The sequence below is a fragment of the Macaca fascicularis genome, chromosome 16 (genome assembly GCF_037993035.2).
Source record: "Macaca fascicularis isolate 582-1 chromosome 16, T2T-MFA8v1.1".
NCBI lineage: Eukaryota > Metazoa > Chordata > Mammalia > Primates > Cercopithecidae > Macaca > Macaca fascicularis.
In genome coordinates, this window is record NC_088390.1 from 805,048 (window position 1) to 831,623 (window position 26,576).

A 26,576-nucleotide genomic window follows, 5' to 3' on the forward strand; every position below is an offset into this window, starting at 1 on the left:
AAATGAAGCTTTGGCCACCACTGTTGCCACAGCAGATGTTCTGGGCTGTAGGTAAGCTGTGCTGCCATTTTTATTCACAGAGAACAGCACACTGAAGGCAGTAAGGGGTCTGGGATAATTCAGAGCCAGTAAACCTGGAGGTGCTTTAGAGCAGAGCAGTGGGGATGGAAAGGATCTGATGGAGCTGATGGAAAAGCCACAGGAACTTGACAAATACCTAGATGCCCAGAACTAGGAACACTGAAATTCCAGTGGATCCTGTATCAGCAGCACTGGTGTTCCTGCCATTTACCAAACATGAGTGAGCCCAATATTGTGCAAGGTGTCTTAAAATACATTTATTCTAGGCCAGGTGCAGGGGCTCACGCCTGTCATCCCGGCACTTTGGGAGACTGAGGCGGGCGGATCACCTGAGATCAGGAGTTCAAGACCATCCTGGCCAACATGGTGAAACCCCGTTTCTAATAAAAATATAAAAATTAGCTGGGCATGGTAGTGGGCGCCTATAAACTCAGCTACTCGGGAGGCTGAGGCAGGAAGAATCACTTGAACCCGGGAGATGGAGGTTGCAGATCATAACACTGCACTCTAGCCTGGGTGACACAGCGAAACTCCATCTCAAAAAAAAAAAAAAAAAGGCCAGGCACAGAGGCTCATGCCTGTAATCCCAGCCCTTTGGGAGGCCGAGGCAGGTGGATCAGGAGGTCAGGAGATCGAGACCATCCTGGCCAACATGGTGAAACCCCATCTCTACTAAAATACAAAAAATTAGCCTGGTGTGGTGGCACACGCCTATAGTCCCAGCTACTTGGGAGGCTGAGGCAGGGGAATCACTTGAACCTGGGAGGCAGAGGTTGCAGCGAGCCGGGATCGCACCACTGCACTCCAGCTGAGAGAGAGAGCAAGACTCCGTCTCAAAAAAAAAAAAAAAAAAAAAAAAGATGAGCATGGTGGCAAGTGCCTGTGGTCCCAGCTACTCGGGAGACTGAAGTGAGAGGATCACTGGAGCCCAGGAGGCTGAGGCTGCAGCGAGCTGTGATTGTACCACTGCACTCTAGCCTGGGCAACAAAGTTAAGACCCTGTCTCAAAAATAAATACACAAAGAAATAATTAAATAAGTAGATAAATAAAGTATATTAATTCTAACCCCCTAACCCTGAGGCAGGTATTATTATCTCTATGCCACAGATGAAAAGTTAAGTGTCTTGTCCAAGGTCAGACAACAGCAGAGACACAATTTAAATTCAAAGCTCAAACTTTTTTCACTTTACCAGGATGCCATGTACCAATGTTACATGACTGAAAATATCTAATTACTCCAGTCCTTAGAGAATTCAAATAAAATGCTCAATCCTTCATTGTACATAGAGGAGAGGAAATAGAGCTATCTGGATTCCTTACAGCTTTTCTAAAAATGAGGGATTTTAGAGGACACATGGCAAAGTGTTCCAAATATGCCGCAGACATGTGTCCCTGCCAAAGCAGCACTATCAAGGTGACACGGTTTGGCTGTGTCCCCACCCAAATCCCGTCTTGAACTGTCGTTCCCCAAAGCCCTCCACGTCGTAGGAGGGACCTGGTGGGAAGTCACTGAATCACAGGGTGGTTTCTCCCATTCCACTCACGTGATAGTAACTTCTCACAAGATCTGATGGTTTTATAAGAGGCTTCCCCCTTCGCTCAGCTCTCATTCTTCCTCTCTCCTGCCACCTTGTGAGGAAGGATGGGTTTGCTTCCCTTTCCACCATGTTGGAAGGTGCCTGAGGCATCCCCAGCCAAGCAGAACTGTGAGTCAACTAAACCTTTTTCCTTTATAAATTACCCCGTCTAAGGTACTTCTTCATAGCAGTGTGAGAACAGACTAATACACAAGGCTTGTGTGCAATAAACAGGATGAAGAATGGTAGTGAGACCAAACCCAGTTGCACGACATTGTTAAACAATTAATGGACATTTTATGAGTCCTCGCCTCAACTACAATCAACAGCACTCTAGAAGCAGGCAAAATGAACAGTCGCCAGCCTCGCCTCAACTACAATCAACAGCCCTCAACTACAATCAACAGCACTCCAGAAGCAGGCAAAATGAACAGTCGCCGGCCCCGCCTCAACTACAATCAACAGCCCTCAACTACAATCAGCAGCACACTAGAAGCAGGCAAAATGAACAGTCGCCAGCCCCGCCTCAACTACAATCAATAGCACTCTAGAAGCAGGCAAAATGAACAGTCGCCAGCCCCGCCTCAACTACAATCAGCAGCACTCCGGAAGCAGGCAAAATGAACAGTCGCCGGATTCAACTTGACAAAGGCAAGCCAACCTTGACCTCTGCACTAGATGTAAGAAATCCTGGTTGGGAAATGACTGTGAGCCCGAATCAAAACTCTGCCCCTACAAAAGGCTTTTCTAACAACCCGAGTCCAGGGCTGCCACACAGATCATGGTGTTGACGGCACTCCCAGGTCATGCCCAAACCACAGCAATTCCTGAAGTTTAGTGTTATTTGAAGACACGCTGAAAAGTGCAACGCAAAAAATAGTAACTGAAAAGAAACAAAAACCGTCCAGCCATTCTTGGCCACTAGTGGGAAACTTTGAGGCCATGCTTTAAAAGCTCAGTCATCTCAGCTGTGATACGTTCCAGCAGGAGGAAGCAAGGAGCAACTGCCATTTTTTTCCAAACTCTTTGTGGTCCCTTTAATACTAATACCATTCATTTTCTTCCATTTCTGTCAATCGATGGGCTTCGTTTTCCTCCCGAGAGAATGAGAGAAAGGACCAATTTAAAATGATGGAGGATAAGAATATAAAGTCTCCTTCTAGCGAGCTGACAATGACAAATTCAAAATCCCACATAACGAAGATCAATGCCATGCTGGGAAGTCAGTCTTGGAGAGCAGTTATTTTTGTTCTTTGCACTTGAGGCAGGGTCCCCAGGCTGCAGTGCAGTGGAGCCACCACAGACTGCTGTAGCCTCAAGCCCCTGGGCTCACACAATCCCCCACCTCAAACTCCTGAGTAGCCAGGACTCTAGGTTTGTGTCACCATGCTGGACTAACTTTTTTTTTTTTTTTGAGATGGAGTCTCACTCTGTCACCCAGGCTGCAGTGCAGTGGCGCCATCTCAGCTCAATGCAACCTCCACCTCCTAGGTTCAAGCGATTCTCCAGCCTCAGCCTCCTGAGTAGCTGGGACTAAGGGCACACACCACTGCATCCGGCTAATTTTTGTATTTTGAGTAAAGTCCAGGTTTCACAATGTTGGCCAGGCTGGTCTTGAACTCCTGATCCCGGGTGATCCGCCCACCTCCACCTCCCAAAGTGTTGGGATTACAGGCGTAAGCTACCAAGCCCAGCCTATTTTTGTTCTAATGCTTGAATTGCATAATATGCTAATTTTGAGGAAGAAAAGCAAGGAACACTTTCTCCTTGGAAGGCAATGTACTTTGCTGCTTTAGTTCATAAATCTTTATATCTCTATGTAACAGTGAAGAAGGCAAGTATTAATGGCCTCCTTTTTTGGTAAAAATCAAGACATGGAAAGTCGAAGAAACACAGCCCCGGACGACATGCACGGACAGGCAGAAATCCTGTGCTGTGGGTCTGGCACTTTGCGCTGAAGTGAGGAGGAAGAAAGAACAGGAAGCCTCCGACGGCACGTCACACAGCTCCGAATCCACCCCATTCCGCCTTTGCATCTACAGCTTGAATGAAGACACAGAAGGCATGTCTGGCAAATCTGCTAATGACAAAGTGGGAGGTCATCAAGGTTCCCAAAGGTCTTGATGGGATAAACCATCGAGCAGAACTAGTGGGATGAACGAAGGCTGAGACACACACAGTCTGACAATTTCAAACAATCTCTTGCACAAACAGAGGTGGAGAAAGTTTAGATGAAAGTCATATGAAGAAAGGCCTGGGACAGTACTGCCCACAGACGTGTTTTGTTTGGCCTTTGCAGTGTTTGGCCTTCACAGTGTTCGTGAAAAACACTAAGCCAATGGTTAACAATTGTGAGAGTCACATGAAAATCCGGATTTCCAGCTTCTCTTAAAAAACTGATAGATTTGGCAATTCCAGGTCTGCATTCAGACATGACAACAGCTGGTTAGAATTCACCTGTGACCATCCCCTCAGGACAGGGCATTCACTCCCCTGGATGTATCCGGACACACACTAGCCTGCTTACACCATTTAGGTTACTTTCCTAGCTCTGTGGACATCTGTTTGCAACCCTTGACCTGGGGGTTTCAGGTGACTGCCAACTCAACAGAAGCCAACCATGTAATACAGCTGCCAAAAATCTCAGCAAATCCTAGGTAATGGAAGAACAGTGTCTAAAATAAAAAATCTCACCAAATCCAAGGTAATGGAAGAACAGTGTCTACAACTGGTGGCCCTTAAGTTTTGAAGAGTCATAGACTCCTTAGGAAATCTAGAAAAATCAGTAAGTTTTCCTCCCATAAATGTCTAGACGTACAAAAATTTACAGTTAATTTCAGGGAGTTGACAGACACTCTGAACCCCCAGTCCCTAAGTTAATGAGCTCAGCCCAGAACAAGGAGGTCGATGGTCTCATTGTATGTTGACACAGCACGTCCACTCCTGGGAGTCACATTTTAAGAGGGAGGCCGACAAACAGCTATCAAGAGCAAGAATGATAAAGGGTCTGGAGATTACATTATAAAGAAACTAAGAATGGTTAGCCTAGAAAAGGGAACACTTAGGAACATAACATCCATTTTCAATTTCAGAAGCTGTAGTAAGGAAAAGGGATTAGGCTTACACCCGTCCAGCTGGCAGAACTAAGATCAACAAGCAGTTACAACGAAGTCTATTTCACTATTTCACTTCAGTCTAAGAAAGGAGTTTCTCATAACTAAAGCCGTAAAACTGAATTAGTCTGTCCTGCGGACCCACAAAGTAGCAACCTCCCCATCATTGAAAGTATCCAAGCTTCTGCAGGATAAGGAAATGTCAGAGATGTAATGCGAAGGACTCCTGACCTGGGTGGAAGATTTTACTATAATTACCTAATCCTTCTTCCAAAGCGAAGGAGTGATCAATACAGCACCCCCTCCTTATCAGCAGTTCACTTTCTGAGGTTTTAGCTACCTGTAGTGGACTGTGGTCCAAAAATATTAAATGGAAAATTCCAGAAAAAGACAATTAGTAAATTTCCAATTATGTGCCATTCTGAGTAACGTGATAAAATCTTACACCACTCAATTCTGTCCTGACCCGGTCACAAATCGTTCCCCCGCCCAGAATATCCCGCTGAATACAGAGCGTGTCTATCAGCCACTCAGCAGCCATCTCAGCTATTACACACAGCTCCAAATCACAAGAGGACTGATGCTGGAACACTGTCATAATCGTGCTCTTTTATGTTTAGTTATTGTGGTTAATCTCTTACTGTGCCTAATTTGCATACTAAAATTTATCACAGGTGTGTATACATAGGAAAAAATACAGTATATATATAGTTTGCTACTCTCTGGGTTTCAGGCATCCACTGGGGGTCTTGGAATGTATCCCCCACAGATAAGTGGGGACGACTTGTAATAATTCTCTTCTCCTCCCAAACCTTACTCTTATTCTGATCAAAGAAACAGATACATTGCAGCCAGGCTCCAGTGAAGAGACAGAAACGCGGTGGCTGATCCTCTCCTGTGAGTCTGAGAGCTTACTGACAACTGGTCAACGTTTGGCCACTCTTGAAACTTCCCACTGCCGGCTTTTTCCTCCTCTAATCCGCCCCTCTATTCACTGCTCTTTCACCCACATTCAGGACATCCATTTTAATTCTTGGGAAGCTGCCTAAATTTCATAGCATATCACATCACGTACTTGTTGAACTGACTCATCCACAAAGTTTCAAACATGTGGGCATTTAATTAAAGCTTTTGACTGATGATTTCAACAGATAAAAATGGGGAAGATTCAGTGCCATATAAACTTTGTAAGAGCATCATCATCCGGTTAGCAGAGGTTACAGACTAGACCAGTTCAAGCTGGCCCACATAGGAGGCGGTCAAAACCCAAAGACTCTCCAAATGTTTAGCAGAATTTATCCAAGCGGCTGGTATTTCAGAAACTTCAAGAAGCTCAAGAAATGACCTAGTTATGTCTTCAATATTTAAATCATTCCTTACCCCCAAATAATTTTTGAGTCAAAAACATTGCTTTTCAAAAGGAACTTTTCTGCTAAAAACGTCAATTAAGACACCATGAACGTGAAGTGAACACTTTCCCCTTATTTACAGATTAAGAAGCACATCTAGCTGGGCGTGGTGGCTCATGCCTGTACTCAGCACTTTGGGAGGCTGAGGCGGGTGGACCATGAGGTCAGGAGTTTGAGACCAGCCTGACCAATATGGTGAAACCCTGTTTCTACTAAAAATGCAAAAATTAGCTGGGCATGGTGGCATGTGCCTGTAATCCCAGCACTTTGGGAGGCCAAGGTGGGCGGACCATGAGGTCAGGAGTTTGAGACCAGCCTGGCCAACATGGTGAAACCCCGTCTCTACTAAAAATACAAAAATGAGCCGGGTATGGTGGTGTGCGCCTGTAATCCCAGCTACTCAGGAGGCTGAGGCAGGAGAATCGCTTGAACCCAGGAGGCGGAGGTTGCAGTGACCCGAGATCACACCACTACACTATACCCTGGGTGACATAGGAAGACTCTGTCTCAAAAAAAAAATAAAGAAGCAAAAAGCAATCTAGGCTGGGCATAGTAGCTCATGCCTATAATCTCAGCATTTTGGGAGGCCGAGGCAGGAGGATCACTTCAGGCCAGGAGTTCAAGACCAGCCTGGGCAACACAGCAAGAACCCATCTCTACCAAAACTAAAAAATAAAAAATAGCTGTGTGTGGTGGCGCATGCCTGTAGTCCCAGCTACTTCGGAGGCTGAGGTGGGAGAATCACTTGGGCCCAGGAGTTCAAGGTTACCGTGAACAATGATTGCACTCCAGCCTGAGCAACAGGGCAGGACCCTGTCCCTAAAATAATAATAATAATAAATATAAATTAAAAAGCAGCACATCAGTTCTGGTTAAACACAATCAAGATTAAATTTATAAAAGGAAAACCTCCTTTTGTACATGTTGCCACTCCCTTCTGAGTGTTCTTCAGAAGCTTAGGAAGCAAGTGCTGAAAGCAAACTTCTCTTCTGTTCCAGGGAAGAGGGGAACGTGGGGCCTCTTGACCTATAAAACTCAGTATGTTGGAACATCCATAATTCCACCAAGTCTGCGCCAGTCAAACAGACTCCTTTTAGCAAACCAGCCAGCCAGGGCTGGAGACCAAGGCGTTCATCCCTAGGAGCTGACAAGGACAGGACCCAAGAGCTCCTTGGAAAAAAAAAAAAAAGCTTCTACTTCAGTATGCATTACAAACTGCTGGAAAAGACAGATGGGGGCACGACAGGAAAAGCAATTATTTCTTCTGGGCTTCCTTTCTGTCTGGATTCTAAGGAGACGAATACAAAATTCCATCACAGATTGAAATGCTATCTAAACATTCTTGGAAATGTGGTCCTGCTCTCTGAAATACGACCTGCTCTGCCGCGGCAGCCTGCAACCCATCAACACGGGACGGGGGAGAACGCGACATTCCGCCGACTGTCTAATTCGGGTCTGACTCTGCAATACTGCTAGCTTGCAAGAGTCCAGAACCACAGGATGAAACGTAAATAACTAAAAGATATACATCTATTATACACAGCATGACCCAACAAAAGATGCTGATGAATCACTCGCTACTTTCACATTCTTGAAATTTTAAACATCTATGACTCCTGTATTTTAAGACTTCTAGTGAGCCATTCTAAATGTAAGCTCAACCACACTGAACAAGTAGTGTGACTATTCCCAACAGTAGCAAGTGGGGACTCTTCACGCACAAAGCCAGTTTTAAATCACTTTTAAGGAACACCCACTTGCTCATCAAAATGATGTTTTTATGATAAAACGTTTTTGTTTATTTATAATTAATAAACAATCTTAGACAAAATATCCAATATACTTGCATAAAATGTTGGGGGGGGGGTTTGCTGTTGTTTTTGGAGATGGGTTCTCACTCTGCCACCCGGGCTGGAGTGCAGCGGCACCATTACAGCTCACTGAAGCTTGTACCACCATATCCAGCTAATTCTTTTACCTTTCTGCGGAGACGAGTATTGCTATGTTGCCCAGGCTGGTCTCAAACTCCTGGCCTCAAGTCATCCTCCTGCCTAGGCATCCCGAAGTGTTGGGATTACAAGCAAGAGCCATTGTGCCCAGCTCAGCTGAATAAAATGTTACTGCACGTAGCCTATGTGTAATGAAATACGAAGATGACAAAGACACAGTTCTTACCTTCCAGGAGCTTATAAACATCGAAGGGATGAGATTTGTTCTCTAGTAAGTCAAGGGAGACCCCAAAAGCCAAATGAAAAGTACAAGAATAGGGCTGTGGGATTTATGGAGAAAGGATATCAAGTGACACTAGAATCTATTTTCTTCTCTGTAAAATGAGGGGAGTGGCCCAGATGAGTTTTAAATCCTTTCTAATTCAAAATTCTGATTCCTGAATGTATTCAGATGAAGTCGACAGAAAACGTCGTCAAGAAACTAATATCCGAGCTGGCCCTTGGACGGGTAAGATTGGGAAATGCAGCTGCTGAGAGAGATAGGAGGAAAAGCATTTCAGGCACAACAGAGTCTCTAAGCACAGGCCTGGAAAGCACAGGCAATGCTCGCGGAGCACAAAGCACAGGCCTGGAAAGCACAGGCTCGTGGAGCACAAAGCACAGGCCTGGAAAGCACAGGCTCGCGGAGCACAAAGCACAGGCCTGGAAAGCACAGGCTCGCGGAGCACAAAGCACAGGCCTGGAAAGCACAGGCATGCTCTGGAGCACAAAGTCTTCGGTGCAGACAGAATACAACAGGAGGCAAAACTGGAAACGGAGACCAGAATTTTGAATGCCAAGCAAAGGAATTTGAATTTTTTTCTTTCTTTCTTTTTTTATTATTATTATTTTTTTAAACAGGGTCTCACTCTGTTTCCCAGGCCGGAGTGCGGTGGTGTGATCATGGCTCATTGCAGCCTCGAACTCCCTGGCTCAGCTGATCTTCCTGTCTCGGCCTCCTCAGTAGCTGGCTACAGGCACAGGCCACCATCATGCCCAGCTAATTTTGTACTTTTTGTAGAGACGGGGTTTTGTCATGTTGCCCAGGATGGCCTTGAACTCCTAGGCTCAAGTGATCTCCCCGCCTCTGCCTCCCAAAGTGTGGGGACTGCAGGTGTGGGCCACCATGCCTGGCCTTGGATTTCATTTGGTGGCCAGAGCTAACGCGGTGTCTGAAGAGGCAGACACTACGACCAAACACAGACTAGGACAGCTAAGCAGCAGAGTGCAGCTGGAGGGCTTGAGGCCACCCGGTCCCTCTGCAGGACCCCTCTGCAGGTCCCATTTACACAGGCCTCATCTGCCGAAGAAACCATGCTTCATGTAATACAGAAAAGACGAGGGAACAAGACCTCGACAGACAAGATGAGGGAACGAGGACTGAAAACCATGCAAGAGTCCAGAAAACAGGAACACTTCTAGGAACCCAATGTGTCTACACACAAATTCTGAAGGTGACAAGAAGGCCAACTACTCACAAACAGGCCAAAGGAAACTGGCTATCACATGGAAAGTGACTATGAAGTGGAAAAAAAAGTGATATAATGTAGCAAAAACAGACAGATGCGAAAACTACAGATGTAAGAGAAAGAGACTCCTAACATCTGTAAACGACTAGCAGAGGAAACAGAATTATCGGAGATCTGGAAATCTCAGCACAGGACTATCCTCCTCCCACTCCAAATCTGGGCAGCAGGATGGACATTTGTAGAAATTAGCTGTCCTAAAAAATGTCCAAGAGGAGAAAGCACAGCACTGAAGTGACTGCAAAGGTGCAGTCCTGACCTGAGTTAGTGCTGAGAAGGGAGGACAGGATGTCCTCCCTTAGGCGAGAGAGGACGGCTAGAAAGGCACGCTCAGCACTTCCATTCAGACAGCCGTTCTGAAATACAACGCCTCAACGGAAGAACAGAATCGAATGAAAAGGGAAATGGTTCACAGGTAGCATCTGGCCCCTCAAGTATTAAAGAGTATCTCCCCCCACACACACTTTTCCCTATTCCCTCCAACAGCCTCCTCAACCAGATCCAATAGACTTCCAAAACTTTTTTTTTTTTTTTGAGACAGTCTCACCCCTGTCGTCCGGGCTGGAGTGCAGTGGTGCGATCTCGGCTCACTGCCACCTCTGGCTCCCGGGTTCAAGTGACTCATGCCCCAGCCTACTGAGTAGCCCGGATTAGAGGAGCGCACCACCACACCCAGCTAATTTTTGTATTTTTAGTAGAGACAGGGTTTCGCCATGTTGGCCAGGCTGATCTCAAACTCCTGGCCTCAAGTGATCCACCTGCCTCAGCCTCCCAAAGTGCTGGGATTACAGGAGTGAGCCACTGTGCCCAACCAACTTGTAAAATTTTTAAATGAATCTTGAGCTACCTGCCTGCTGGCAAAGTGAGGTGCGAGGAAATCATAACTATGTCAGGTTACTATCTTTTGCAGTTCCAAGAGTAATATCAAAACCCCAACAACTTAGCTGACCAATGCAGCAACCTCCTTTAGCCACAGCCCACAAAATAAAAGAGGGCACAAGAGATACCCAACACTAAGGAGAAAGACAAGGAAGCTCCCGTGTTCTCGTCTGGCCTCGAGTGAGCGGTGCCACAGTACACAGGCCTGGTCCAAGGGACACTGAGTGACAGCACGTGGCTGCTCTGGGCGCCTGCCCTGCCCTGTCCTGCCATGTATGAAACGGATCAACTGGAAAGTGCTCTGCGGGAATTGCGAGAAGGCACGTCGATGTTTTGGTCATCTGGTTGTCGGGAGAAACTGGGGGAGCACAGGTAATAGGAAGGAATAAGTTACTTACTTGCCGTCCATCCTGCCCCACGTTCGTCTGGCCTCTTACAACAGTTCGAATATTGTCATCCAGTCTCCTAGCAAAACAGTTCAAGGATACAGTCATTCAAATACTCTTTATTCTAGGCTGGCCAAAGGAAAAAAATAAAAGAGTAATGTATCCATCAACTTCTGCAGACTGCACCTAAACGTCCCAAAAACCAAACATGTGTGAGTGACATCAGGAAGGAGGAGGGCAGCCACAGCCGTGTGGGAGGCCAAGCCCAGCGCAGACTGACGCATCGCCTTGTTGTTAGAAATGGCTATTTTCACTTCACAGTCAGAGCTGTCTGAAAAGACTAATAAAACTTGCAGGATTTTTCATGGCGTATATCAGGAATGACAAAGTTCCTAAACCTTTATGTGAACACGCCAGAGAACTCAAATTACCTCACACACAATCCCTTTCTCAGTCCCCTTATGAGGCAGAAAGAGCCAGGGCGACAGACAGAATCAGTGCTTCCCACTCCAGGCCCTGATCATCCAATCTATGTCTGAGGCAGATCGACGGCTTCCAGCTCCTCTGCCCCCACAGTTCACAATGTTTAATCATGGGTCACCACCGAACCCACCAGCAGATCTGTTAGCTGTTATGTGACCAAAGGATACACATGTAAGCCCATCTTCATGTCTAAGCCTTGGGAATAAAAAAACAGGTAAATCCATAAAAACAGGGAAATAAAGCCATTAAAAAGCCAGTAGAAGGACAGACAGAATGGCTTACACCTGTAATCCCAGCACTTTGGGAGGTGGAGGCGGATGGATCACTTGAGGCCAGGTGTTCAAGACCAGCCTGGCCAACACAATGAAACACTGTCTCTACTACAAATACAAAAACTAGCTGGGCATAGTGGTGCATGCCTGTAATTCCAGCTACTTGGGTGGCTGAGGCTTACGAATTGCTTGAACCTGAGAGGCAGATCCAAAATCACACCACTGTACTCTAGCCTGGGTGACAGAGCCAGACTCTATCTCAAAAAAAAAAAAAATCTAGTAGATGTGGGAGACAGAGGCAGGCAGATCGCTTGAGCTCAGGAGTTCGAGAACAGCCTAGCCAACAAGGCGAAACCCCATCTCTACAAAAAATACAAAAATTAGTGAAGTGCGGTGGTGCGCACCTATAGTCCCAGCTACTTGGGAGGCTGAGGTGGGAGGATCGCTTGAGCCCAGGAGTTCAAGGCTACAGTGAGCTGTAACTGTACCACTGCACTCCAGCCTGGGGCACAGAGTAAGACTTTGTTTCAAAAAATAAAAATAAACTGAAAAAAAGAAAAAAAAAATCTATCAGAAAAGCTTTTGCCTCCTTCTATAATTACAAAAGCTGTTTTGAATAGACTCTGTCACAGCTTCCTTCCTTTTGTATGAATAATTGAAGACTGGCCAAGAATTGAGTTCCTTGCCACAAAGTTCATACGGATAAAAGAATTATATGACCAGGTGTAGTGGCTCCAGCCTGTAATCACAGCACTTTGGGAGGCCAAGGCCGGTGGATCACTTGAGGTCAGGAGTTCAAGACCAGCCTGACCAACATGGTTAAACCCCGTCTCTACTAAAAATACAAAATTTGCCAGGCGTGTAATCCCAGCTACTCGGGAGGCTGAGGCAGGACAATGACTTGAACCCGGGAGGTGGAAGTTGCAGTGAGCCAAGATCGCACCACTGCACTCCAGCCTGGGCAATGAGCAAAAATCCGTCTCAAAAATAAATAAATAAATAAATGAAAATTTAAAAAAGGAACTATATTACCATCTATGGCAAACTTGAGATTCCAGTGCTCTCACAGAAAAATGTGATCCAGAATGTGATTAACTAAATTAACAACACACTTTTCATTAATGATGAACAATCACACAATGTTACTTACCTTATTTTCAGCCTAATTTTGTTCACGACTTCGTCTATGTTCGCCAGAGACTACAATAAAGAAGAAAGAGTGCCCAGCTGTTAGTCCACTTCCTGGAATTCCTCTTTCCCAGGGAAATGATGTGCTCTAACAGCTACTTATGAAAGCTCAAAAACTTTAATCACGTGGTATGAGCTTTGCTTTAAAAAAGTAAAGCAGTAGTTGGAAGGTACTGGCAAATCTAGCCCAGCCCGTTTTTTGTCAATAAAGTTTTATTGGAACACAGCCGCGCCCATTCACGTGCGTCCTGCCTCCGGCTGCTCTTGAGCGACAGTGGCGTTAGGCAGCTGTGAAAGACACTGTAGAGCTGCAAAGCCTAGAATATTCACTACCTGGACCTTTGTAGAAAAGTTTGCTGACCCGGGGTATATGTGATTGTGACAAATTCATGTAACAAAATACAGCAACGAAAATGAATGAACACACACCACCATGGATAAACATTACTAACGGAACGGGGCACAAAAAAAGCCGGACGCAAGAGGACATAGGATACGATTTCACTAACACAATTCTCCTGTGTTAGAAGCGAGGACTGTGGTTATCTCTGGGGGAAGGTAGTGACAGTGAAGACGCAAGGAAAGGCCTTCTGAAGTTTTTTAAAATGGTTTATTTCTTGATATGGGTGGCGGTGACATGGCTATGTTTATTTTGTGAAAATTCATCAAGTTGTACCCTTAAGATTTGTGTACTCCTCTGTATTATGTTATACTTTAATAAATACACAAATTTGTTTTTTAGTATATAGATTCATTAGAAAAAAGTCTGGAACGATAAATAGGAGTAGTTGTAATCTATTAGTAGTTGCAGCATTAGTAGCTATAATCTATCAACTATGTATTACAATATGAAAAGAAGGGATTTCAAATTTTGCTTCTTGGGCTGGGTGCAGTGGCTCATGCCTCTAATCCCAGCACTTTGGGAGGCTGAGGTGGGCAGATCACCTGAGGTCAGGAGTTTGAGACCAGCCTGACCATCATGGCGAAACCCCATCTCTACTGAAAATACAAAAAAAAAAAAAATTAGCCAGGCGTGGTGGAGGGCACCTGTCATCCCAACTACTCAAGAGGCTGAAGCAGGAGAATCGCTTGAACCCAGGAGGCGGAGGCTGCAATGAGCTGAGATCAGGCCGTTGCACTCCCACCTGGGCAACAAGAGCAAAACTCCTTCTCAAAAAAAAAAAAGTCTTCTTTTTGTCTGTATTTTATAATTATTGACTATGCACTAGTACTGTGACTATAATAAAGCTTATTATAATGACAAAACAAAGGGATCACTTCTGACCTTAGAGATGAGAAAATGTGAGGAAATGGTGCCCCCTAATGGACGAGATGAGGTACAATTTTACAGTACTATTTTAATACTAGTTTTCAAAATACAATTTAGCAAATCTTCTTTCTCTCTCCCTTAACAAATATTTTATCTCAGAAGGAATTAGGGATATTGCAGGAAATATGCTTATAAATCACTTCTGGCTACTTCTGAGGGGAGGAGGCAGCTAGGTGCCTTCCAGGAGCAGGTCTGGTAAGAGAAACGGGCCCTGAGTGTTTGAGATGTCAGACTGGGTCATCACAGCTCATCTTACTGTGCTGACTAAGCCAACAGTTACTCAGAATTTTCAGAAATCCAAGACCAGCTTGAGGTAAAAATGAATCTCAGGCTGGGCATGATGGCTCATGCCTGTAATCCCAGCATTTTGGGAGGCTAAGGTGGGAGGATCACTCAAACCCAGGAATTCAAGACCAGCCCAGACAGAGACCCCATCTCTCCAAAAAATAAAAAAGTTAGCCAGGCGTGGTGGCGGGTGCCTGTAGTCCCAGGTACTCAGGAGGCTGAGGTGGGAGGATCACTTGAGCCCAGAAGGTCGAGGCTGCAGTGAGCCATGTTTGCACCACTGCACTCCAGCCTGGGTTAAACAGCCCTGTCTCAAAAACAAAAACAAAAAAAAGAATCTTAAACAAGAGAAATTAATTTATATATAATTAATATATACCTATAGTTTTGTGTGTGATGGAGACTAGCTGTCACAAGGCTGGAGAGCAACGGCACGATCTCAGCTCACTGCCAGACTCCCTGGTTCATGCCATTCTCCTGCCTCAGCCTCCCGAGTAGCTGGGATTACAGGCACGTCCCACCAGGCCCAGTTAATTTTTGTATTTTTAGTAGAGATGGGGTTTCACCATGTTAGCCAGGATGGTCTCGATCTCCTGACCTCGTGATCTGCCCGCCTTGGCCTCCCAAAGTGCTGGGATTACAGGCATGAGCCACTGTGCCTAGCCAAGAGGAAAATATTTCTAATATCATTTTATGATATCAAGTATTTTTATAATATCAAACAGCCCACCTTTAAGATGGCAGCTCCCTCTGTCACCTAGGCTGGACTGCCGTGGTGCTTACTGTAACCTCAAACTCCTGGGCTCAAGCAATCCTCCCACCCCAGCCTCCTGAGTGGCTGGGAACACAGGTATGTGCACGAAGCCTGGCTAATTTTCCTATTTTGTTATAGACACAGGGTCTTGCTATGTTGCCCAAGCTGATCTTGAATTCCTGGCTTCAAGCAACGCTCCCGCTTTGGCCTCCCAAAGCCCTGGGATTACAGGAATGAGGCAGCGCACCTGGCCCTATAATATCATTTTTATAATATAATGAATGTAACTATTAAAAAGAACAGAGGCCGGGTGTGGAGGCTTATGTCTGTCCTTTGGGAGGCTGAGGTGGGTGGACTGCTTGAGCCCAAGAGTTAGAGACCAAACTGGACAACACGGTGAAACTCCGTCTCCACAAAAAATAGAAAAATTAGCCAGTGTGGTGGCACACGCCTGTAGTACAAGCTACTTATGAGGCTGAGGAGAGAAGACTGATTGAGCCTGGGAGTTGCAGGGCACAGTGAGCTGTGATGGAGCCACTGCACTGCAGCCTGGAAGATGAGTGAGAATCTCAAAAAGAAAAAATAAATAAAAATAAAAATAGGCCGGGCGTGGTGGCTCACGCCTGTAATCCCAGCACTTTGCAAAGCCGAGTTGGGCAGATCACAAGGTCAGGAGTTCGAGACCAGCCAGGTCAACATGGTGAAACACCGTCTCTACTAAAAATACAAAAAAAAATTAGCCGGGCGTGGTGGCAGTTGTCTGTAATCCCAGCTACTCGGGAGGTTGAGGCAGAAGAATTGCTTGAACCTGGGAGGCAGAGGTTGCGGTGAGCCGAGATCACACCACTACACTGCAGCCCGGGCAAGAGAGAGACTCCGTCTCAATAAATAAATAAATAAATAAATAAATAAGAAGAGAAAGAAATATCCTAAAGTTATAATATTTGATTATTAGGTGGCCCTTGGGTGACTGTTTTTCCTTCATTTCCAGGCTTTCTGTTGCGGGGGCAAAAGCGAAAGGCTGCCAGCATTTAGTGTGGGTCTCTTAGGCAACAACTGTAGGCACTTCACAGGAATGATTTCCCTCAATCCCCTCTGCCATGCCAGGCACACTTTTCTCCTCTTCAATGTTAAGACTGGGAAATATGAAGCCCCGCGCGGTGGCTCACGCCTGTAATCCCAACACTTTGGGAGGCCGAGGTGGGTGGGTTGCCTAAGCTCAGGAGTTCAAGACCAGCCTGGGCAACCTGGCAAAACCCTGTCTCTACCAAAAATACAAAAAATTACCTGGGCATGCTGGTGCACACCTGTGGTACCAGCTACTCAGGAGGCTGAGGTGGGAGGATGGCTTGAGCCCGGGAGGCAGAGGTTGCAGTGAGCCGAGATCACACCACTACATTCCAACCTGGGTGACAGAGGGGGAACCCGTCTCAAATAAAAAAACACATCACAAATGTGCTCTGAAAGGACAGGTGCTTTGCCTGAGGCTGCAGAGATCCTCTTTCTTACCCTATAATCTACCTCTAACGCAATGGTTCTTGACCTAATTTTCCTGCGCCCCAAGACACCCGACAGCTATGACACACCCACTCCCATCAGTTCAGTGTCTGGCTATGACAGCGATCCTCACCAGGGCTGAGGGCCTCTCCTGGAGTTGCAGAAAAGCCCTGTGGGAACGCACATTGGCTGGGCAGAGGGGTTTATCTTAGCTTTGAGAATCACACATCTCGTTTAGTTATAATGTGGCTGTACAGTTTTAATTGTTTAATTTTTAAATGTTTTAATTATTGAAAAATATTTCCTGATTCTAAAGGTAATTCTTGACAATTAGAGAAAATAAGTCATCTGCACACCACAGTATGACCACAATCAGAATTTTTGCATATTGCCTTCTACTATGAAACTATCTAGCTATACAAAAATAAACTGGGATAAGCAATTTGGCATCTTTTTTATTATCTTCATTTTTTTAAAGGCATGATCTCATTCTGTCGCCCAGGCTGGAGTGCAGTGGCACGATCTCAGCTGACTGCAACTTCCACCTCCAAGGCTCAAGCGATCTTCCTGCCTCAGCGATCCACCCGCCTTGGCCGCCCAAAGTGCTGGGATTGGAGAATAGAGCCGTGAGCCGGACCTTGCGTTTTTTCTCTTAACAACACAGATCCAGAGCATTTCTGGGGTCACCAAAAACTCTTTAGAAACCTCCCCATTTCACTCTTTTCTCAAACTTCCTAAGTATGTTAGCTTTATATTAGTTTTTCATAAATTTCATTTAGTTTCCTCTAATCAAACTTCCAAATGATGATTTTCAGTTTAATTAATTAATCAGGAGATTTAAAAGGTTTTCTCGACCACTGTCACCAAACTTGGCTACTATTTAAAGCCCCACAGGCACTCTGCTGCATGGAAAATCCAGGCTCCTCTCAGACCTGGCCCAGTGAAACAGAAAAAGGCATCCATTCCACGCCACCCGACAGGCTCCAGACAGCCACAGACACACAAGTACGTCCACTCGACAGGCTCCAGACAGCCACACACACACAAGTACGTCCGCTCCTCGACAGGTTCCAGACAGCCACAGACACACAAGTACGTCCACTCCTCGACAGGCTCCAGACAGCCACACACACACAAGTACGTCCACTCCTCGACAAGCTCCAGACAGCCACACACACACAAGTACGTCCGCTCCTCGACAGGCTCCAGACAGCCACACACACACAAGTACGTCCGCTCCTCGACAGGCTCCAGACAGCCACACACACACAAGTACGTCCGCTCCTCGACAGGCTCCAGACAGCCACACACACACAAGTACGTCCACTCAACAGCAATGTATTCTCACCCTCCTCCTCACAGTAACACTAAATTCACTCTTGATACACTGAACTCTACTTTAAACCATGGACACTCATAATTTACAAGTGTTTACTGTAGGTCCATGAGGTATACAGACGGTTTTTGCCCAAGATCTAACACTAGTTAAATTATAAGCTATTCCACTACTTTCTACTACCTTTTCATTAAGATCCACAGGAATCTGGCTTGGTAGATGACCTGCTAAGTGAAACTCTGAGACTACAGAAGTAAAGACAACCCTATTTCACAAATTTCCTGAGTTACTCTAAGAGACGTGACTACACATTAGCATATACACGGGGCACACGTAGACAAGACAGGGAACTGAATCTGCGGAATGACAAATATCTTGAGTTTTCAGTAGTTTTAAAAAAATACAGCATATACACAAACACCACAAGAGGTGAGAACCTGATGGTTTCCTACATAATTTTCAAATCTAACACATCTTTTTGTTTTGGTGAATCAGCAACTACTATCTTTATCGTAGCTATTCCCAAATGTCTATCTCCAGCTAATTCCTAAAATTCCCCTTTCATACAAAATGATGAGCTATAAAGGCTTTTTGTGAAATCTCAAAAAAGACAATCACACAGTATATCGTCTTTTAAAATTTATTTTAAAAATCAGTATGTCCATTAAAAAAAGTTTGGAAGGATCTGCCAAGATGGTCACAATAACGGGGATCATGAGCTCCACACGCAAATACCCAAGTACTTATTTCCACCCAGATGACCTGAGTATGCTCAAACTCAGGCTCACCCTTACACCCCACTCCAGCCCTACTTGCCACTGAAACCTGCTCTTTCTCCTTACACCCAGTAACTGGGTAAAGCGTAAAGCTGCCAATGCCCACCCAGTCAGCCAAATCTGGCTACCTAGAAACCCAAGTTCCAAATCCTTAACTTACGGTCATGCACAGTGGCTCAAATCTGTAATCCTAGCACTCTGAGAGGATGAGGCAGGAGGGTGGCTTGAGACCAGGAGTTCAAGACCAGTCTGGGCAACACAGCAAAGCCCAGTCTATTAAAAAAAATTAAAAATCAGCTGGGGCTGGGCGTGGTGGCTCATGCCTGTAATCCCAACACTTTGGGAGGCCGGGGTGGATGGATCATGAGGTCAGGAGATCAAGACTGTCCTGGCCAACATGGTGAAACCCCATCTCTATTAAAAATACAGAAATTAGCTGGGTGTGGTGGTGCGTGCCCGTAATCCTAGTTACTCAGGAGGCTGAGGCAGGAGAATCACTTGAACCTGGGAGGCAGAGGTTGCAGTGAGCTAAGATCATGCCATTGCACTCCAGCCTGGGGGACAATAACGAGACTTTGTCTCAAAAAAAAAAAGAAAAGAAAAGAAAATCAGTTGTGTGAAAAATATTTGGGCCAGGTGCAGTGGCTCACGCCTGTAATCCCAGCACTTTGGGAGGCCGAGGTGGGAGGATCACATTAGCTCAGGAGTTCAAGACCAGCCTGGGCTTCATAGTGAGATCTTGTTTCTACTAAACAATTTTTAAAATTAGCTGTGTGTGGTGGCATGCACCTGTAGTACCAGCTACTCAGAAGGCCAATGTGTGGGGAGCGCTAGAGCTCGGGAGTTCAAGGCTGCTATGACTGTGCCACTGCACTCCAGCCTGGGCAATAGAGTAACACTCTGTTTTAAAAGAAAGGAAGAAAGAAAAAAAGCATTTCACTGAGAGGCATGTGGTCTCCAAAAAACTGGCGACCATAAGCCTAGAACACAGATCTCCCAGGATCCTTGCTCTCCCTCCTCAGCCTCATCTGTGAGTCTCTATTCACGGTGCACATCCTGTGTCTCCTGTTTCTGCGCCTTGGTCCTATGTTTAGAAGGGCCTTCTGTAGCGTCCAGCCCTACAGGGTCTTGTGGGTTTTCTCTTTGTGTGCAGAGACGAGAGATTATAGAAAGACAGACACGGAACTAAGCAGTAGTAGGAAAGACAGCTGGGCCCAGGGGACCACCACCACCAGTGCGCGGAGCCCAGTAGTGGCCTCGAACGCCTGGACGCACTGCTATGGATTGCATACAAGGCAAGGGGGCAGGGAAAGGAGTGTGAGTCATCTCAAATGATGGATAAGGTCAAGCAAGTCACATGTCCACGTGACAGGGGGCCCTTCCCTTTGTGGTAGCTGAAGCAGAGAGGGAGGACAGCATATGTCAGCATTTTTCTATGCACTCATCAGAAAGATCAAAGACTTTAATGCTTTCACTAATTCTGCTACTGCTATCTTCTAAGAACTTAAAAGGAGGAGCCAGGTGTACAGACGGAACAGGAAAGTGGACCAGGAGCGTGACCACTGAAGCACAGCACCACAGGGGGACATTTAAGCCTCCGGATGACTGCGGGCAGGCCAACTGGTGGAGCAGAGTGTTCTCTAATTTCCCCAGGGAAAGGGAGACTCCCTTTCACAGTCCGCTAAGTAACAGGTGCCTTCCCAGGCACTGGCGCTACCGCTAGACCAAGGTGCCTTCAAACGGCCCTTATCCAGGCGTGACAGAGGGCTCTCTCTCTTGTCTTCTGGTCACTTCTTACGATGTTCCTTCAGCTCCTAACTCTGTATGGCCTGGTTTTTCCTTGGTTATAATAATGAAACAAAGATTAATACTAAAGACTAATGATTGATAATATCCATATATAATCATCTCTATATCCTATTTCTATTATAACTTTTCTTATTCTAACTATTTCCTTTATCATACTGGAAGAGGCTGTGCCTTCAGTTTCTTCCCTCGGCACCTGTGTTGCTTTCCGCCCATACCTTCCTTCCCTCATCATCCTGGAAGAGACACCTGGCTGCTGGCTCTGTCTAGAATACTGTCCTGCCAGACTGCTGCAAGCTTGACTCCTCCTTGTCCCTCAGGTCTCAGTTTAGAAGGAACCACCTCATAGAGAGCTTCCCATTAAGCTCCTTTATCTAAAGGACCTCCCGCCCATGCATCACGCTCTGTCAGGGAACCTGCTTGGGATCACAGCCACCATGTTTGATCATCTACAGTGTATCTGTTGATTTATTTCTTGTCTTCCTCCCTACACTAGACTCCATGAGACCAAGACCAGATCTGTCATGTTTACATTTCTCCCTGGTTTCTAAAAATAGTACCTGACACTTAGTAGACATTTAATAAACGACGGCTACGTTTTACTGAATGAATACATGAATGAATCTCTCAAGCTCGGCACACAGGCTACCTCCTCTCTGAAGTTGTAATTTTCCTTGGAAGAACTGGTCTTTGTTTCCTTACCGCACCGTCCCATCGTCACTTACGGCATTCACCAGGGTCTCCCACCACTTGACCCTGCACACCTCAAGGGCATGGACTGGATCTTATTCATCTCTGTACCCCCAGCACCTGGGACAGTGACTGACAACACATGACAGGCACCTACTGAACAAATGCTGACTGAAGAAATGAAAACTAAGCGGGACTCTCGCTGCCCTTCTCCCAACTCTGCTGCTTCCAGTTCTGGTCTACTCCTCACCCAAACACCCAAAAAACAATTTGGAAAGAAAATCCATCTCTATAGGCAAATCACCGGACAAAAAATAATAAAACATAAAGCCTAAAAATTTGTCTCTTGAGGCCAGGCACAGTGGCTCACACCTGTAATCCCAGCACTTTGGGAGGCTGAGGCGGGTAGATCACGAGGTCAGGAGTTTGAGACCAGCCTGGCCAACATGGTGAAACCCCATCTCTACTAAAAACATAAAAATTAGCCAGGCGTGGTGGTGAGTGCCTATAGTCCCAGCTACTCACAAGGCTGAGGCATAAGAATCGCTTGAACCTGGGAGGCAGAGACTGCAGTGAGCCGAGACCATGCCATTGCACTCCAGCCTGAGTGACAAGAGCAAAACTCCATCTCAAAAAAACTAATAAACAAAAATAAAAATTTACATCTTGAAATAGAGGTGAAAGTGGCTTCATGATTCTGGGCTTCTCCTGCCTGCCTCACCCCCACCTTTCCCTACTACATTATAAAAATCCCTTCCACTTTCCATTACAGCAGAAAATCTGGGAGGACTCTCACAACCTACAAGCACAATTATTATTAATATGTTCACTATACAACGAATTCCATTCCAACACAGTGTGGCTCACTGCCCCAGGTGGTGACGATGGAGTTTGATTTGAATTTCACTCTCCCTTGTTTATCAAGGGCCGGTAGATGATCTAGTGTAGCACGCAAAGCATGACACCCAGGATGCGCCAGAAGCCGCTGAAAGGAAGGAAACCTGAAACTCTACTTACTTGCTCTGTTGGGAACAGGGTGTTGATATATTCGACAGCATTGAAATCTGCTCGATCTAGAGGGTCCTGGCTTGGAAACACCTATATAGAAAGAGAGGATTATATATAAAAACAGCTGGTACACCATAAATATATATATATATAATTTTAATTTGTCAATTAAAAGGAAAATAAAGGGTCAGGCATAGTGACTCAAACCCGTAATCACAGCACTTTGGGAGGCCAAGGCGGGTGGATCACCTGAGGTCAGTCTCTACTAAAAATACAAAAATCAGCTGGGTGTGGTGGTGCACACCTGTAATCCCAGCTACTCAGGAGGCTGAGGCAGGAGAATCACTTGAACCCAGGAGGTGGAGGTTGCATGAGCCAAGATCACACCACTACACTCCAGTCTGGGCGACAGAGCAAGACTCTATCTCAAAATAAAATTAAATAAATAAATAGATAAATAAATAAATATATAAAAATAAGGCTGGGTGGATCGCTTGAGCTCAGGAGTTGGAGACTGGCCCGGGCAACATGGCGAAACCACATCTCTACAAAAAAAATTAGCTGGGTGCCACGGCACATGCCTGTCGTAGTCCCAGCTACCTGGGAGGCTGGGGTGGGAGGATCACCGGAGCCCAGGAGGTTAAGTTGCAGTGAGCCGAGACTGTACCACTGAACTTCAACCTGGGTGACAGGGTGAGATCCTGTCTCAAAAACAGTCCACCTCTGAGAAATATAGCTAACTCCCTAACAACCCGAAGAACATGCAACAAGGAGGATGACACAAGCAGCCAAATTATCTGCTGGACACTGGGTCTCACCAGCTTGATAGAGTTATCACTGTGGGAAGCAACTTCATCTCTGAAGAAGCCTTCCAAAGAAATACAGAGCCAAAGAATCCAAATGTCTTCTAAGACAACTGTTAGAAAAGTTGAAGCCTTCTACCACATCAAGGGGAGGTAGATGAGAAGCAACACCCTGTCTCAAACACACACACACACACGTACACACATACACACACACCTCTATAAATGGGACAATACATTACTTAGTACAGTGGCAGGCCCACGGTAAGTATTAAGAGTCAAAATATGTCAACTACTGGTACAGTGGAAATCACGTTTAACTTAGACACGAACCCGGGAAGCGGAGCTTGCAAGGAGCCGAGACTGCGCCACTGCACTCCAGCCTGGGCGACCCAGCGAGACTCCGTCTCAAAAAAATAAAAGAAAAGAAAAGGGCTTCTCAGGGGCCATTAAATAAGACATGATGGAATTGTCCATTTCCTCAATCATAAATCCCTTTCTTAAATCATAAAACTTCATGACAATTCCTTTAAGGAAGACTTTCTCCCTTTATCAGGAGCAATACCCTGCAGTATTAGAAATCATTATTTCTGACGGGGTGCAGCGGCTCACACCTGTAATCCCAGCACTTTGGGAGGCCGAGGCGGGCAGATCGCCTGAGGTCAGGAGTCCGAGACCAGCTTAGCCAACATGGTGAAACCTCATCTCTACTAAAAATACAAACATGAGCCGGGCGTGGTGGCGGGCTCCTGTAATCCCAGCTACTCGGGAGGCTGAGGCAGGAGAACCGCTTGAACCCGGGAGGTGGAGGTTGCAGTGAGCCGAGATGGCACCCCCGCACTCCAGCCTGGGCGACAGAGCGAGACTCTGTCTCAAAAAAATAACATAACATAACATAACATAACATAATATAATCCCTATTTCTAATATCATTAGCCTTAAAATTTCAATAAACTTGCAAAGGGAAGAGTTCCTGCAGGCAGGGCCGCGCGTGGTGGCTCACGTCTGTAATCCCAGCACTTTGGGAGGCCGAGGCGGGCAGGTCACTTGAGCTGAGGAGTTCGAGACCATCCTGTTCAACACGGTGAAACTCCCGTCTTTACCAAAAATACAAAAATTAGCCAGGCGCGGTGGCGGGCGCCTGTAATCCCAGCTACTCGGGAGGCTGAGACAGGAGAATCGCTTGAACCCAGGAGGCGGAGGTTGCAGTGAGCCGAGATCGCGCCATTGCATCCCAGCCTGGGCGACACAGCGAGACTCCATCTCAGAAAAAAAAAAAGGTCCTGCAGGGAAAAGAGACTCTGGGAGTATTCTCCGACCTCAGCCAAACGATTCAACGGTAGGAATTGTCAACCTTTTAAAAATGGTGGCCGGGCGCGGTGGCTCACGCCTGTAATCCCAGCACTTTGGGAGGCCGAGGCGGGCGGATCACAAGGTCAGGAGATCGAGACCACGGTGAAACCCCGTCTCTACTAAAAATACAAAAAAAAAAATTAGCCGGGCGCGGTGGCGGGCGCCTGTAGTCCCAGCTACTCGGGAGGCTGAGGCAGGAGAATGGCGTGAACCCGGGAGGCGGAGCTTGCAGTGAGCCGAGATCGCGTCACTGCACTCCAGCCTGGGCGACAGAGCGAGACTCCGTCTCAAAAAACAAACAAACAAAAAAAAAAAAAAAAAAAAAAAGAATGGTAACAATGTCATTTTTCAACCCTTTCTCTCTGCTCTGCCATCCGCGTCAGAAATTAAAGTCATGCCCTCCCCCCAGTTCCAAGCCACTCGCGAGGGGCCAGCTTGCGAAACCGCGGCGTTGGCACGAGCCTGGTAAATGAATGAAGCCCCCACAGTCCCCAGAAACTGAAGATGCCACCCAAGGCCCGCATTCTCCTAGCGCCGTCCTCTCTCGGCGCACAATTCCTTTTCCCCAAAACCACCAGGACCCCCCGCCCTCGCCAAAGACAATCGAAGCCTAGAAAGGGTTCCCCTTCCTTTCCTTCTGATTCAGACACCCCTTCTCACCCGGGCCACCTCCCCACTTCACTTCCCTGCTGCCCCGGGCCCCGGCCCTCCGTCCACCCGCCGCGGCCTCCCCAGCGCCCGCGCTCGCGTCTCCCCTCCCGAGGGGCGGAACGCTCACCTGCTCGATGGCCAGCTGCACCTCGGGCGTGAGCTGCAGCACGGCTTCCAGCTCCTCCACGAACTCCAGTTCCTCCTCCTCCATCATTCCGCCACCCGGCCCCCTGCCGACCCCCGCCGCGAGCCCCACTCAAGCCTCCAGCCGCCTCCCAGGCCCCAGCACGGCAACCCCCTCGCAGCAGCCACCTGGCGAGCCCGGCTCCGTCAGCCGCTCTGTCAGCCGCTGCGGCACTTCCGGGAGGCCAGGGCACTTCCGGGACCGCGGAACTGTGGGATCGCGGCGGACCGAGAGGGGCTGCGTTCCTGTCAGGTCCCGGGTCTCCCCGGCAACGCTTTGCCCCGGCGGCCGCGCGTGCCCTCAGCGCGTCCTCAGGATGGCGCGGCCTCTTCGCTCCCCAAGGCTCGCCCCCCGCGAGGACCGCGAGGTTGGGGCAGGGCGGGGCCCCCAGCAGCACGCCCGGGTGAAAGTCGGCCCGGCGGCGTCGCGACCCACAGCCCACAGCCTCCGCAGGTCCCGGGGCCCCTCGGTCAGTGGCAGCGGGTGTCCCGGCCGTGGGGACGACGTGATCCCAGCTGGCACGTGGCGGTGTCGCCAGGGACCTTCGTAGGACGGGACAGCGTCCACTCGATAGAGAGGAATTCCCCGTGCGGCGGGCTCTGCGCAGTATGGGGAGAAACGCTTTTTTGGTCGTTGTTGTTTTTCTTTTCTTTTCTTTTCTTTTTTTGAGACGGTATCTGGTGTCTCGCTCTGTCGCCCAGGCTGGAGTGCAGTGGCGCGATCTCGGCTCACTGCAAGCTCCGCCTCCCGGGTTCAAGCGATTCTCCTGCCCCAGCCTCCTGAGTAGCTGGGATTACAGGCGCCCGCCACCTCGCCCGGCTCATTTATGTATTTTTAGTAGAGAGGAGGTTTCACCATGTTGCTCCTGACCTCGTGATCCGCCCGCCTCAGCCTCCCAAAGTGCTGGGATTACAGGCGTGAGCCACCGCGCCCGGCCAGAAACGTCTTTTTTAAAGCCAGATGACGCAGCGTCCTGGAGCTGGGGAGACGTTTACTGAGGTTGACTATCAGGGGTCTAAGTCCTGAATATTCCACCACTGATAAGCTGTGTGATCTGGAACAAATTACTACCCCGCATGGATGTGGAGAGGATTAAATATTAACAGCGCGATGCAAATTCAAGCTGGTAATACAGGAAATAGTGAGGTGCCCAGCCCTTACCCCCACAAAGGAACAAAGAAGCCAGATCACCCATCGCCC

At 47.2% G+C, this 26,576-nt stretch overlaps 1 protein-coding gene across 7 annotated transcripts in view; it reads right to left on the reverse strand.

The window, feature by feature from the left end:
• Positions 1-25,554, reverse strand: part of VPS53 (VPS53 subunit of GARP complex) — a 168,772-nt gene extending 143,218 nt beyond the window's left edge. For all 7 annotated transcript variants that reach the window (XR_012425080.1, XR_012425079.1, XM_015437417.4 and 4 more), the window contains exons 1-4: positions 25,320-25,554; positions 22,395-22,475; positions 12,866-12,915; positions 10,973-11,039 (exon numbers count right to left, since the gene is read on the reverse strand). Coding sequence is in view for 5 of the 7 variants with exons in the window: in XM_015437417.4 (XP_015292903.2) it covers positions 10,973-11,039; positions 12,866-12,915; positions 22,395-22,475; positions 25,320-25,406 (285 nt within the window). In the remaining 2 variants the exon portion in view is untranslated. The remainder of the gene's footprint in view (positions 1-10,972; positions 11,040-12,865; positions 12,916-22,394; positions 22,476-25,319) is intronic.
• Positions 25,555-26,576: the final 1,022 nt, after the last annotated feature.